Below are 13,814 nucleotides of genomic sequence, written 5' to 3'. Positions count from 1 at the left end.
CACGTAAGGCATGCCTGTTTCCCCATATCCTTGTTGATATATACAATTTCAGTAAAATTCACCCTTTCAGGTATACAGTTCTATTAAGTTTAATAAATATATATAATCATCTAACCACCACTACAATCAAAAGTATTCTATCATCTCAAAAATTTCCCTTTGTAGTCGATTCTGTCTCTGCATCTTGCACACTGATTTTATTTTTTGCCTTGGTGTTGCCTTTTCCAGAATATCATATAAATTAAATCATACAGTATGTTGCCTTTTGAGTCTGACTTTTTTTTACTTAGCATAATGCTTTTGAAATTCATTCGTTGTTGCTTTTATCAGCAGTTTATGCCCTTTGCATTATAGAACAGAATTTCATTGTATGGTTATATTACACATTTGGTACATTCACTAGTTGATGGACACTTGGGTTGTTCTGAGTTTCTGGTGATGAATAAAGCCATTAAAAATATTTAGATACAGGTTTTTGTATAGACATATGTCTTTACTCTTCTTGGGTAAATACCTAAGAGTGGGATTGCCTGGTCATCGGGTAAGTATATGTTTAACATCATAAGAAACTGCTAAACTCTTTCAAAAGCGTCTGTGTGCCATTTTACATTATTAGCAGCAATGTACAAGAGTTCCAGTTGCTCTGCATACTTGTTTGGCAGTATCAATATTTTTATTTTGTCCATTCCAATAAGTATATAATATTATAATATATTTCTCAAACTGTTAAAATATGCTATTCTGATAGGTGATAAAGATATCTCTTGATGTTTTTATTTATATTTCTTCAAGGGTAATTAGAATACATTTAATATATTGAGAATATATATTTCTTTTTTTTGAATTGTCTATTCATATACTTTGTCAATTTTTCTATTAGGTGAGTTGATAATTTTCTTAATATATATATTTATTTTTGGTACGTGCCTCTAGCCGCTAGGGCCTAGCAGGAATTGAACCCAGGACTCTCTGGTTCGCAGGCCGATGCTCCAACTGCTGAGCCAAACCGGCCAGGGCTTCATGATTTTTAATGACTATATATATTAAGAAAACCAACTATTTCATGGTTGTTATGAACATTTTCCCCAGTATGTCATTTTTAAACTTCGTTTATGGCATGTTTTGCTGCAGAAATATTTTTATGTTGCTTCTGACTTTTGTACCTCATGGGTACAAAAATAAGCAGGTAGAAATGAGAGGATTTATGAATTTAAGATATAGAACACAGGGGACTGTAAGGCTAGGTGGCCTGGGTGGGTCAGTTCATCCTACTCCCACCATGACCTCCACACTAGTGATATATGTATGGTCAGTACAGATTTTCTCAGTCTTTCTCATTGGCTACAAATAACCAAGACTTGTTGAGAAATTCAGCTGCTTTGAGAAAGTGTAGAGTCCCCAGGGCATAATTCTTCAGTTTCAGATGTGGAAGAGGATTCATTCAGTGGAAAGCAATGTGCAGAGACTATCAATACTTGAGATTGTTATGCTTGTTGGCTGGGACACAGGGAATTCCTGTCTGTCTCAGTGATGTCACTTTGATGGAAACAACCCTCCTCCTTGCCAACCCTATATTTGAATATGGGATTCCACAATGTCCACAAAGACCTATTGTGCTCCATGCAATCTATGGGCAATAGAATTTAGGAGAGGCCAGAGGGGTATGGGTGAGGAGGTAGACATTATGATGGGAGGAAGTGAGGAGGAAAGCAAGGGAAGAGGACTCTTTTGCTTCCTTATTTTCCACATACAGAGCCCATGTTGGCATTTGACTTTTGCAGTCATTAACATTTTTAGAGTCAGGCCACCAAGTGCAAAGTCAGTTACTTGCTGCTAATCTGAGAAGAGCACAACCCACAGCAAGAAGAACTGTGGGGTGGGGAGCATGGGATTGGCAGAATCTGATTGACAGGAAGAGTTTGTTCCCCCAAGCCCCAACCCACGTTTCCACTGTCATTAAATGGGGTCTTCCCACCCGAAACTGAGCCTCTGAAGCATCCGCCCAGGATCAGCCAGGCTAGTTTAAGACAAATGCACTCCTTTTCTTACTAAAAGGCTGTGAAGTGAGAATAACCAGTTAATTAACATTTCAAAGAGTAGAAATAAAAGATCACAAATAAAGCAAATAACTTTCTTTGAAGTCTGTGGTTCAAAAAATTCATGGAACAGCACATGGGTTATTAATTACCTGTCTCTCTGCCTCTCTTTTCACTCCCCTCAACACACATCTTTCTTGTGCTCTTATTCTCTGTCTTTCCTGTGTCCATCTTATTTTCCCTCAGTCTCCCTTTGCCTGTTGCCCTTTAACTGGTCATCATTGAGGCCTTGAAGTTCATATTTAGTATTTGTATATTACTAAACCTCTCTGTGATTCAGTTTCCTCATCTGTAAAGTGACAATAATGATGATGACAACAGTAACTGTAATTATGACCTTATTTAGAAGTAGCGTTGCCCGGCTGGTGTGGCTCAGTGGTTGAGCATCGACCCATGCACCAAGAGGTCACCAGTTTGATGCCTGGTCAGGGCATATGCCCAGGTTGTGGGCCCGACCCCCGACTGGGGGCATGCAGGAGGTGGCCAATCAATGTTCTCTCTCATCGATGTTTCTATCTCTCCTTCCTCCTTCCCCTCTGCTTCTAACATCAATAAAGAAAAAAAAAAAAATAGAAGTAGTGTCTTTGCAAATGTAACTAAGGACCTTAAGATGAGGTCATTCTGGATTTAAGGTGGGCCCTAAATCCAATGACTGATGTCCTGATAAGTCAAAAGAGAGGGAAAAGGCCATGTGTAAGAAATTGAAGTGATGAAGCCACAAGCCAAGGAACCCCAGGAGCAAGCAGAAGCTGGAACAGGCAAAAAAGGCATTTTCTCCACAGCCTTTGGCCCTGTTGACACCTTGATTCTGGACTTTTGGCCTCCAAATTGTGAGAGAATAAACTTCTGTTGTTTTAAGTCACCAAGTTTGTGGTAATTTGTTGTGACAGCCCTAGGAAACTGATATAGATGATATAGTACATTTACTACATAGGATTGTAGTGAGGGGTTAAATCTGTTGCTCTATTTAAAGTGCTAAAAGCAGAATCTGGAATACAGTGAAGGCTCTAAGTGTAGGCTGTTATGATTGTTAGTGCATTAAATCTTACCAACAACCCAATGATGTAGGTACCATTTTGACTCCCATTTTGCATAAGGAAACGGAGGCTTAGAGAGACTGAGCAAAGGTGAACTTGTCTGGACTCTGCTTTCACTCGAGCCACCCCTCAGAAGTCTGTGGAGTTTGGCTTCCTGCTAATGGATTCTGGTGACCTTTGGCTCAGCAATCGCTCATGACGATGCTCTCTTAGCCAATGTCCTTTAGTCCTGAGCTACCTGGACTAAAAGGTATGGAGAAGACCTCTCATGTGATGGTATTTACTCCTTATTGATTCATCTTCCCAGCTCTGGTCTTGGCACAAGCTCTACTACCAACAGAGCCAGGCGCTCCTCAGACTTGGCTGTGTGGTTGTCCTATGATATGACCTCATTGGGGTAGCCTCCGCACCTCCTCACAAGAGGCAGGGGTGTGCTGCCTAAAAGCCCACATCCTCCCTCTCCAAGAACTTCAAAGGCCCTGATGGTGGTGCTAACTATAGATTATACAAATGACTAGATATAAGTCAGATCACTTTAGGTAAGGGAAAGCTCCCATCGAAACTTGCAAGGCCCTACAAGCAAGGCAACGAGTTACCCCTTGACCATCTCTTACTATTCTCCCCCTCATCACTTCAGGCACTGTCCCATCTGAGGGCCTTTGCACATGCAGTTCTGGTTGCCTTTCAGGGGTAGGGAATGTCTGGCCTGCAGGCCGTGTAAGGCCCATGAAACCAATACCAGCTAACATCACATACCTAACCAAATTAGCCTGACAAATGATAGCCTGACCAAATATAGCAGGCAAATTTTTATTTATTAATTAATTTTTAAATTAATTAATTAATTTTTGTTACAGATGTTTCTCCTTTTTCTCCCCAGATATCCTCCTCCCTACCCTGCTCCCCACCCCTGCCCCGAAAGCAATGTCTATGTCCACTGGTTACACATACACGCATGTAAGTTCTTTGGTTTCTCTCCTCCTTCCCCCCTGCCTCCCTCCTCTGAAGTTTGTCAGTATGAACCATACTCCTTTCTACATCTCTGAGTTTATTTTGTCCATCACCTTTTTTTGTTCATTATATTCCACAAATATGTGAGATCAGGTGGTATTTGTCTTTCTCTGATTGGCTTATTTCACTTAGCATAATATCCTCCAGGTCCCTCCATGTCATCTCAAAGGATATGAGATCTTCTTTTCTTACAGCTGCATAGTGTTCCATAGTGTGTATGTACCACTGCTTTTTTATCCACTCATCTATTGATGGACATTTGGGCTGTTTCCAGATCTTAGCCATTGTAAATAATGCTGCTATGAACATAGGGGTACATATATTCTTTCTGATTGGTGTTTCAGACTTCTTATGATATATTCCTAGAAGTGGGATCACTGGGTCAAATGGTAGTTCAATTCTTAATTTTTTGAGAAAACACCATATTGATTTCCATAGTGGCTGCACCAGTCTGCATTCCCACCAGCAGTGTACTAGAGTCCCCTTTTCTCCACACCCTCACCAACACTTGTTTGATGATTTATTGATGGCAGCCGTTCTGACAGGTGTGAGGTGATACCTCATAGTCATTTTTATTTCCATCTCTCTGATGATTAGTGACATTGATCATTTTTTCGTATGTCTCTTGGCCATTTGTATGCCCTGTTTGGAGAAGTGTCTTCTTAGATCCTCTGCCCATTTTTGAATTGGGTTCCTTGTCTCCCTTTTGTTGAGTTGTATGAGTACTCTATATATTTTGGAAATTAACCCCTTATCTGATGTATTGTTGGCAATACATCTCCCATATAGTGGGCTCCCTTTCCACTTTAATGATTGTTTCTTATGCTGTGCAGAAGCTTTTTAGTTAGATGTAGTCCCATGTATTAATTGTGTCCTTTGTTTCTCTTGCCTTAGACGTTGTTATCAATGAAAATTCTGCTGCATGTGATGTCTGAAATTTTGTTGCCTAGATTTTCTTCTAGAATTTTTATGGATTCATGAGTCACATTTAAGTCCTTTATCCATTTTTTTTTTTTTTTTATCCTCACCCGAGGACATTTTTTCGATATTTTGTTCAGATAGAGTGGGAGGGAGGGAGAGAGAGAGAGAGAAACATCGACGTGAAAGGGACACATCGAGTGGCTGCCACCCGCACGACTAACCAGGGCCGGGGACAAACTGCAACTGAGGTACGTGCCCTTAGCGGGAACTGAACATGGGACTCTCTGGACCGCAGGCTGATGCTATAACCGCTGAGCCAAACTGGCCAGGGCGTCCTTTATCCATTTTGAGTTTATTCTTGTGTATGGTGTAAGTTGGTGGTCTAGTTTCATTTTTTTGCATGTAGCTGTCCAATTTTCCCAACACCATTTATTTATCTATTTATTTATTTATTTAATTTATTTTTGTTATAGATGTTTCTCCTTCCCCCCCACACTGATTCCCCCCTCCTCCTCCTCCCAGTCCTGTCCCCAGCTTTGTTGTCCATGTCCATTGTTCATGCACACATGCACCAACACCATTTATTTAAAAAAAAATTTTTTTTTACCCTCACCCGAGGACATTTTTCCATTTTTTGTTCAGGTAGAATGGGAGGAAGAGAAAGAAAGAGAGAGAGAGAGAGAGAGAGAGAGAGAGAGAGAGAGAAACAACGACGTGAAAGGGACACATTGAGTGGCTGCCATCCACATGACCAACCAGGGCCGGGGACAAAATGCAACTGAGGTACGCACCCTTAGTGGGAACCGAACCCAGGTCTCTCCAAGACCACAGGCCGATGCTCTAACCGCTGAGCCAAACAGGCCAGGGCCCAACACCATTTATTAAAGAGGCTGTCTTTACTCCATTGTATGCTGTTGCCACCTTTGTCAAATATTAATTGAGCATAATGTCTTGGGTCAATTTCTGGGTTCTCTGTTCTGTTTCATTGATCTATATGTCTGTCTTGTGCCAATACCAGGCTGTTTTGATTACAATGGTTTTGTAGTATAACCTGATATATGGTATTGTGATCCCTCCTACTTTGTTCTTCTTTTTCAAGTTTGCTGTGGCTATTCAGGGTCTTTTTTGGTTCCATATGAACTTTTGAAGTATTTGTTCTAGTTCTGTGAAAGATGTCGTTGGTATTTTAATGGGGATTGCATTGAATCTATAGATTACTTTGGGTAGTATGAACATTTTAATGATGTTAATTCTTCCAATCCATGAACAAGGTATATGCTTCCACTTTTTTTTATATATCTTTCTCTATTTCTTTTTTCAATGTTCTGTAGTTTTCTGCAAATAGGTCCTTTACATCTTTGGTTAAGTTTATTCCTAGGTATCTTAATTTTTATGCCACAATGGTAAATGAGATTTTTTTTTAGTTTTTCTTTCTGTGAGTTCATTATTGTACAAGAATGCCAAAGCCCATGAAGAGAAGACTACCAGAACAACTGAGCTTTGAAGCATATGGAGGGGAAGAAAACCCCCTATTGAGCTTGATTTTGAAGGAGATAAGACAAAAGACTTGGTGAAGAAAGAGGGGAATCGAATTCCAAGTGAAGAAAATCTTGGAAATTTCTCAGGAAAAGTCAGAATCCAAAATTCATATTCATTAAACTAAGAATACAGCAATGAACAAGCCGGGGTGGGGGGGTGGGGTGGGGGGTGGAAAAGTCCCTGCATCAGAGAACTTACATTCTACTGGTCATAATGTTAAGCATTATGATCTTGGGCACAAACATCTGTTCTTTTTTTTTATCCTCACCTGAGGACATTTTTCCATTTTTTGTTCAGATAGAGTGGGAGGGAGAGAGAGATAGAAACATCGATATGAAAGGGACACATCGAGTGGCTGCTACCTGCATGACCCAACCAGGGCCGGGGACCAACTGCAACTGAGGTACATGCCCTTAGCGGGGACCGAACCCAGGTCTCTCAGGACTACAGGCCAACGCTCTAACCGCTGAGCCAAACTGGCCCGGGCCACAAACATCTGTGTTTTGGAACAGTGACTCTGGGGACTGGGGGAATGGCAAGGCCAGAACAGGGCCAATCCTCTGAGCTCCACTGATTGTCCATCCCTGGGCTATGTAAACACAGGAAGAACCATAGCACTGCACAGTTCACTCACCAGTGTCCACCCATGTTTGCTGTTTTCTTCTCTATACAACAAGCCAAGCTTAGTCCGGATATGCCCTGTCAGAAATTGGAAACAATTTGAATCTAATGAGTCACACTAGATCCACAGAACAAAACTTTTTTTTTTTTTTTGCCTGAAACCCACCACATCTGCCAACACCTCAATTCTTTTCATTAATGGAATAAAGTAGTTAGATACTGTATTAACATCTTTGGTATCATGAAGTTGATATGCTGGGATTTCTCTGTACAGCAGAATTTTGACTAAGGACAAAATTAAATAATTCTAGGCTTCACTTTAATAGGATGCTAACTTCACTTTAATAGGATATCATGATGACTTTCTGTAAGAATCAAAAACTTTCTTTTTTTGCTTCTGACATAGCTAATGGCTTGAAATCAGTCTGTCTCTACTCAAAGCTTGGGGATCCTTTATTTTTGTTTCTCTGTTAAATAAAGAGCTGAAGTTTTTACCTGCTCTCTCAACTTAAACAGAAAAGGCTTCTCACTTGTCACATGAAAAGAAAAAAATAGGAGGGAAGTAGTAGTCTTGAATTCACCAGTATAATGAGACAATTCAAAGGAAAACATAATACTTTGCCATTAGATATTTTTGTTGAAAATGTTTCTTGAAATTGTTTCCCATTGTATGATACAAACCACATTCTTGTGATCTACAAGGCAAATAAGGGACTTTTCAAAGGGAAGACATCATTGTGAATTTTCCATAACAGAACTTGACTGTAGCAGTCATGGCATCTGAAAGAGCTTTAGGGGTCCAAGAAGAGGGGGGCAGTCGCCTAAGCAGTTCCCTTTTCATGAGCATGTCCCATATAAGTCCACCTGGACCCCCATGTTTAGTACCACTTCCTAAGAACAGTCTGGCTTCCTGGATGTGATAAGGGCTTTTGAAAACTATCTGCCATAGGCCATAGAAAACATACTAGTTTAATTACTCCTCTCTGGGTAATCCTATGAGTTACAAGAAAAACAAACTTAGCCATTATTTTTTGTTAATAAAATTTAGAAAATTGTGTATTGAAAATTCCTAAACTTTCTCTCTGATTTAAGCTATTTTTCCTTATCATTTCTTTAATAAGAAGAATATGATGAAAGTCTTGAATGTATTCTAACAATTTGGATACGATTGTAAGAGCTGAGCAAATGTGGAAAACTGTACTATCAACTGTTCAGTGATAATAATGAGTTAGTAAATATTCTCAGGAGGAAAAGGAAGAAACAATTAAGAGGCACACCCAGCTGTTTCCTACCTCAGGACATTTGCAGTTGCTGTTCCCTCTTCCTGAACATTCTTACTCCTCATAGCTTGTGTTTAGTCATCATCCAGGTCTCAATTCAAATGTCATCTTCTCAGAGAGGTGTTCCCGACCTTCTTTCCTGACCCTCAGTTCAGTCCCCACACCCCAACTCTACTGCAAGTCCCTGTATTACATTCATTGGTTTTGATTTCTTTTTAGCACTTATCATCAACTGAAGTCAATTATTTATGTATTGCTTTCCTTGTTTATTTATATCCCCAACTAGATTTTGAACTCCAAGGAGTAGGGACCTTGTTGGTCTTTTTCCATTGGATGTTAAGGTTAGTGCTGGATAGATGTGGAAGGAAAATGAGACAGCAAAATTGTCATGCTCATGAAAACAAAATAACTAAATAGGTAGACCATTTTGAACATCTTGAGAGAGAGTAAAGCATTAAAAATTCCACTTCAGTGGATACACTGCTGCAATCTGCTGCCATTGGGTATTAGATTTGTAACTGTTCATCTAAAGCATGTGCTTGTTATGAGCTATGTTTGTTAATATCACAACTTTGGGAACCCCGAGGAGGGTAGATAGTACTTAGGGAGCTCTTTTCCAGATGCCAGGGCTCTGGCATCAAACAGGACATCTCTGCCACACCAGTTATATCAGGATGCTTTGGCCTCAAGGTCTTAAAATCCTGACTCTAACTGAATTTAAGCATAAATTTTATGGAAGGACTGAATCAGGGTTGGTTGTGTTAGCAGCTCAAAATGCCATGAAGGACTCATTTTCTCCATCTCTGCTCTTGCCATCATTCGATGTCATCCCACCCAGGCAGGACAATGTCTGAGGAAGAAGGACAATGCTTCCTTTTTTCCCCCTAGACTTGCCCTAGTAGACTTCCTCCAGGGGTTCCTGGGCCATTTGGGGGTACATACCCGTGGTTGGACCAATCACTGCTGAGGGAGTGACATTATGCAGAACAATCAGGCTTGTCCCTGAGCTGGGGTTGTATCCCTTTCCCATGACATACGTGGGTTGCTTGGAGTAGCAGGCATCTGAACAAAACTGAGGTTCTTTGGGGAGTAGAAAAGGTGGGAAGTGCTATATAGTTCATCTGTTGTTCCTTTGTTTAGAAGAAGTAGATAATGGTGTTGCTAAAATTTCCCTCCTAAGTTTTATACTGTTTTATCTGATGGGTAAGGACTGGTTCAAGATTCTAGAGGTTGACTTTGTGCACTGTTGGTGGGATTGCAAATTGGTGCAGCCACTATGAAAACAGTATGGAGTTTCCTCAAAAAGTTTAAAACAGAACTACCGTATGATCCAGCAATTCCACTTCTAGGTATTTATCCAAAGAAATCCAAAACATGAATTTGAAAAGATATGTGCATCCTTATGTTCACTGTGGCATTAGTTATAGTAGACAAGATATGTGTCCATCAATAAATGATTGGATAAAGAAGAGGTGGTACACCTCTCCAAAAAGGACATACAGACATATGAAGGCCAAGAGACATATGAAGAAATGCTCAACGTCACTAATCATCAGAGAGATGCAAATTAAAACAACTATAAGGTATCACCTCTGACCTGTCAGAATGGCCGCCATCAACAAATCATCAAACAAGTGTTGGCGAGGGTGTGGAGAAAAGGGGATCCTAGTACACTGCTGGTGGGAATGCAAACTGGTACAGCCACTGTGGAAAACACTATGGTATTACCTCAAAAAGTTAAAAATTGAACTGCCATTTGACCCAGTGATCCAACTTCTAGGAATATACCCTAAGAAACCTAAAACACCAATCAGAAAGAATATATTTACCCCTATGTTTATAGCAGCACTATTTACAATAGCTAAGATCTGGAAACAGCCCAAGTGTCCATCAGTAGATGAGTGGATAAAAAAGCTGTGGTACATGAACACAATGGAATACTATGCAGCTGTAAGAAAGAAAGATTTCTGCCCTGGCCAGTTTGGCTCAGCAGTAGGAGCATCGGCCTGCAGTTCAGAGAGACCTGGGCTCAGTTCCCGCTAAGGGCATGTACCTCGGTTGTAGTTTGTCCCCAGCCCTTGTTGGTTGTGTGGGTGGCAGCCACTTGATGTGTCCCTTTCACGTCAGTGTTTCTCTCTCTCTCTCTCTCTCTCTCTCTCTCTCTCTCTCTCTTTTCCTCTCCCTCCCTCTCACTCTATCTGAACAAAAAATGGAAAAATGTCCTCTGGTGAGGATAAAAAAAAAAAAAAAAGGAAGAAAGATCTCTTATCCTTTGAGATGGCATGGAAGAATCTGGAGAGTATTATGCTAAGCAAAACAAGCCAAGCAGAGAAAGACAAATATCACATGATCTCACTTATTTGTGGAATATAATGAACTAAACAAACTGATGAACAAAATTAACCCAGAGACATAGAGGTGGGGTACAGACTGCCAAGCCTCAGAGGAGCAGGGGTTGGGGGTGGGGGTGGGGAGATAAACCACAGAACTTACATGCATGTATGCATGACCAATGAACATAGACAACAAAGCTGGGGATGGGGTAAGGGGGAAGGGGAGGAGGGTGTCAGTGGGGGAAAAATGAGAAACATCTGTAGCAAAATCAAATAAATAAATAAATAAAACTAAAAAAAACCCAAAGAGGTGGTACATATATACAATGGAATATTACATGGCCATAAAAAGAATGAAATCTTACCATTTGCCACAACATGGATGGAACTAGAGCATATTATGCTAAGTGAAATAAGTCAGAGACAGACACATACCATATGATTTAATTTATATGTGAAATTTAAAGAACAAAATAAATGAACAAACAAAACAGATACAGACTCTAGATACAAAGAACAAACTGATGGTTGCCAGATGGGAGGGGGTTGGGAGGCTGGATGAAAAAGGTGAAGGAATTAAGAAGTACAAATTGGTGGTTACAAAATAGTCATGGGATGTAAAGTACAGCACAGGGAATATAGTCAATAATATTGTAATAACTATATATAGTGCCAGGTGGGTACTTGAAATATTGGGGGGATAACTTTGTAACTTATATGGATGTCTGACCACTATGCTATACACCTGAAACTAATATAAAATAATATTGAATGTCAACTGCAATTGGGAAAAAAGATTCTAGTGTTTAATGCAGACTGAAGACCTGTACAGTTATAATCCTTTGGATGAAGCCCAAGCTTCTACTTAAGAGCTTGAGGAGGGGTGCCCATTTCCATGTACCGATGCTCCTGCTGACCAATAGGGGAAGAGGAGGCTTGGGCTCCTTTCTCAGATGTTTTAATCCCAGGCCCTGTCCTCAGAGAAGTGTAATCTATTCTGGAGTACCCATCTCATTTCCACATGTGTCTTTATTACTTTATCCTACCCTTCTTGCTTAAAACTTAAGAAAAAAGTTAGGGGATAATTTGGGAATTTGAGAGAGGAAGAGAGTGAGTTGTCAGAGTGGATATAATGGGGCAACCACCCATTTTCTGTTCACCTGCATTATATGTTGTTTATTCTGATCAAAGTAACTTTTGCCTTTTATATAATTCTCCTGGAGCTTTTTCATGTCCCATAACAAGGTGAAATGAAGGACAGAATAGATAAGATAATGTGAATGATGAAATAATAAAAAACCCATAGCATCTATACTATTACCAGTTAATATATAAATGTGGTTGAAATGCAAGGGGTATGTCAAGCCAGGAAATGTCACAGAGTTGTGGGACTGTGATGATGTATTCTGAATACTTTTTCACATCTTAAACATTTTGTGATAGATTCTAAACTGAAGAGGGCTACCCTTGCTTTTTGTTATTTGTTCATTGTACCTTGATAGACTTATATACCTATTAAACAAACTGCCAACTGGGATTCTTCCCTCTAATTCCATATCTGATTACAGACCCAATTCTGCCCATTTTCTTTATGACAGCCACTGACTCAGTCTTGGCCCTCATCTATTACAGATAAATCCTTTGTTCTTGAATTATTACCCAATTACTTTGCAAGTGCCTCATGGATAAAGATTCTTTTATCTATCTTTGAAATGTCAAGATAGCTAGCACTAGACCATACAGCAAGGGGAGGAAACTTGGTGTTTGGTTATTGATTTTTATTGATATTTTCTGTTCTGTTTTTGGTTTTAGATTCTGGACTGAAGAGATTTTGTTCCAGAAATATACTGATCATTCTTGGCTTCTCCTTTATCATGGCTGTGATTGCTTTGATCGCTGTGGGGCTGACCCAGAACAAACCATTGCCAGAAAATGTTAAGGTAACTCAAATCTGTGTGTGTGTGTGTGTGTGTGTGTGTGTGTGTGTGTGTGTGTTATGAGAGGACTGGGCAGAGTGAAGAAAAAGGAGGTGGTGGTAAATCAGAGCATATAGGAGGAACTGAGGTTCTGGCAGCCCAGGAGCAAGTCACTATTGGATTAGGGAAGTAAAATGGAAACGGATGCTCATTCCGAAAGAGGGACAGAATAGTTAAATTCTGTCCTCAAATCAGTTAACGATGGGAAAGATAACTGTCTTTATGATTGTTCAGCAAATTATTTAAATAAATAACAGAAACAAAGACTTTATTCACCACATCCATCTCTGTGTTATACTGTGCTGATATTCTACTGTCTAGTGCTGTCTCTCCTTCTTACTCATTGTTCATTGGGGATGTGTCACAACACTGTACTCTTTGTTCTTCTTACTCTATCATTATCACTATCACCAAAATAATTGCAAAGCTTTGTATAAAGCACTTTGGAAGTAAAAGATTGTGGGGGAGACTTGTTCTTAATCTCTAAAATATAAAAGAACATAGCAAAATCAATTTTTAAAAAGACACAGAGAAACAAGTATCAGATATAGTAATTTGAAACGAATTCATGGATAGACAGATTTCATATGAATTTCCATATTTGAAGAGCTAGTTAATATCATTAAAAATAATTAGGGTCATTAACTCTGCTGTGATTTATTTCTCCTTTCAAATTCAAAGTAAAATTTCAAAGACATTAGTATCTCACAAGTACCTTGTAATATGTCAATATTTTATTTAATCCTTTAATTAGAAAGCATGTGGTAAATTTACATTTATGCTGTAAATACCACATTTTAATCTTTCATTAAAATTACAGTAAATACATCTACAAGGATATACTCAGAATTTACTGACATGCTAATGAGCACATATGTATGTGTGGGCGGTGACACATTCAGAAGTTAACTTGACCATGGAGGCCCTGGAATACATGTGCAGAAGTATATTTTCTAGTATTTGAAGATATTAAACTGTAAGCCTGGAAATATGGATGCAT

The 13,814-nt window shown here is 39.5% G+C and overlaps 1 protein-coding gene across 1 annotated transcript in view; it reads left to right on the top strand.

Annotated features, from left to right (window-relative positions):
- ENTPD1 (ectonucleoside triphosphate diphosphohydrolase 1) overlaps positions 1-13,814 on the top strand; it is a 93,146-nt gene that overhangs the window by 41,708 nt on the left and 37,624 nt on the right. The window contains exon 2 of the mRNA XM_036265569.1: positions 12,651-12,778. Coding sequence (XP_036121462.1) covers positions 12,651-12,778 — 128 coding nt within the window. The remainder of the gene's footprint in view (positions 1-12,650; positions 12,779-13,814) is intronic.

The sequence above is a fragment of the Molossus molossus genome, unplaced genomic scaffold (assembly GCF_014108415.1).
Source record: "Molossus molossus isolate mMolMol1 unplaced genomic scaffold, mMolMol1.p scaffold_m16_p_17, whole genome shotgun sequence".
In the NCBI taxonomy this organism is placed as follows: Eukaryota; Metazoa; Chordata; class Mammalia; order Chiroptera; family Molossidae; genus Molossus; species Molossus molossus.
This window is presented reverse-complemented; position numbering and strand designations above follow the sequence as displayed.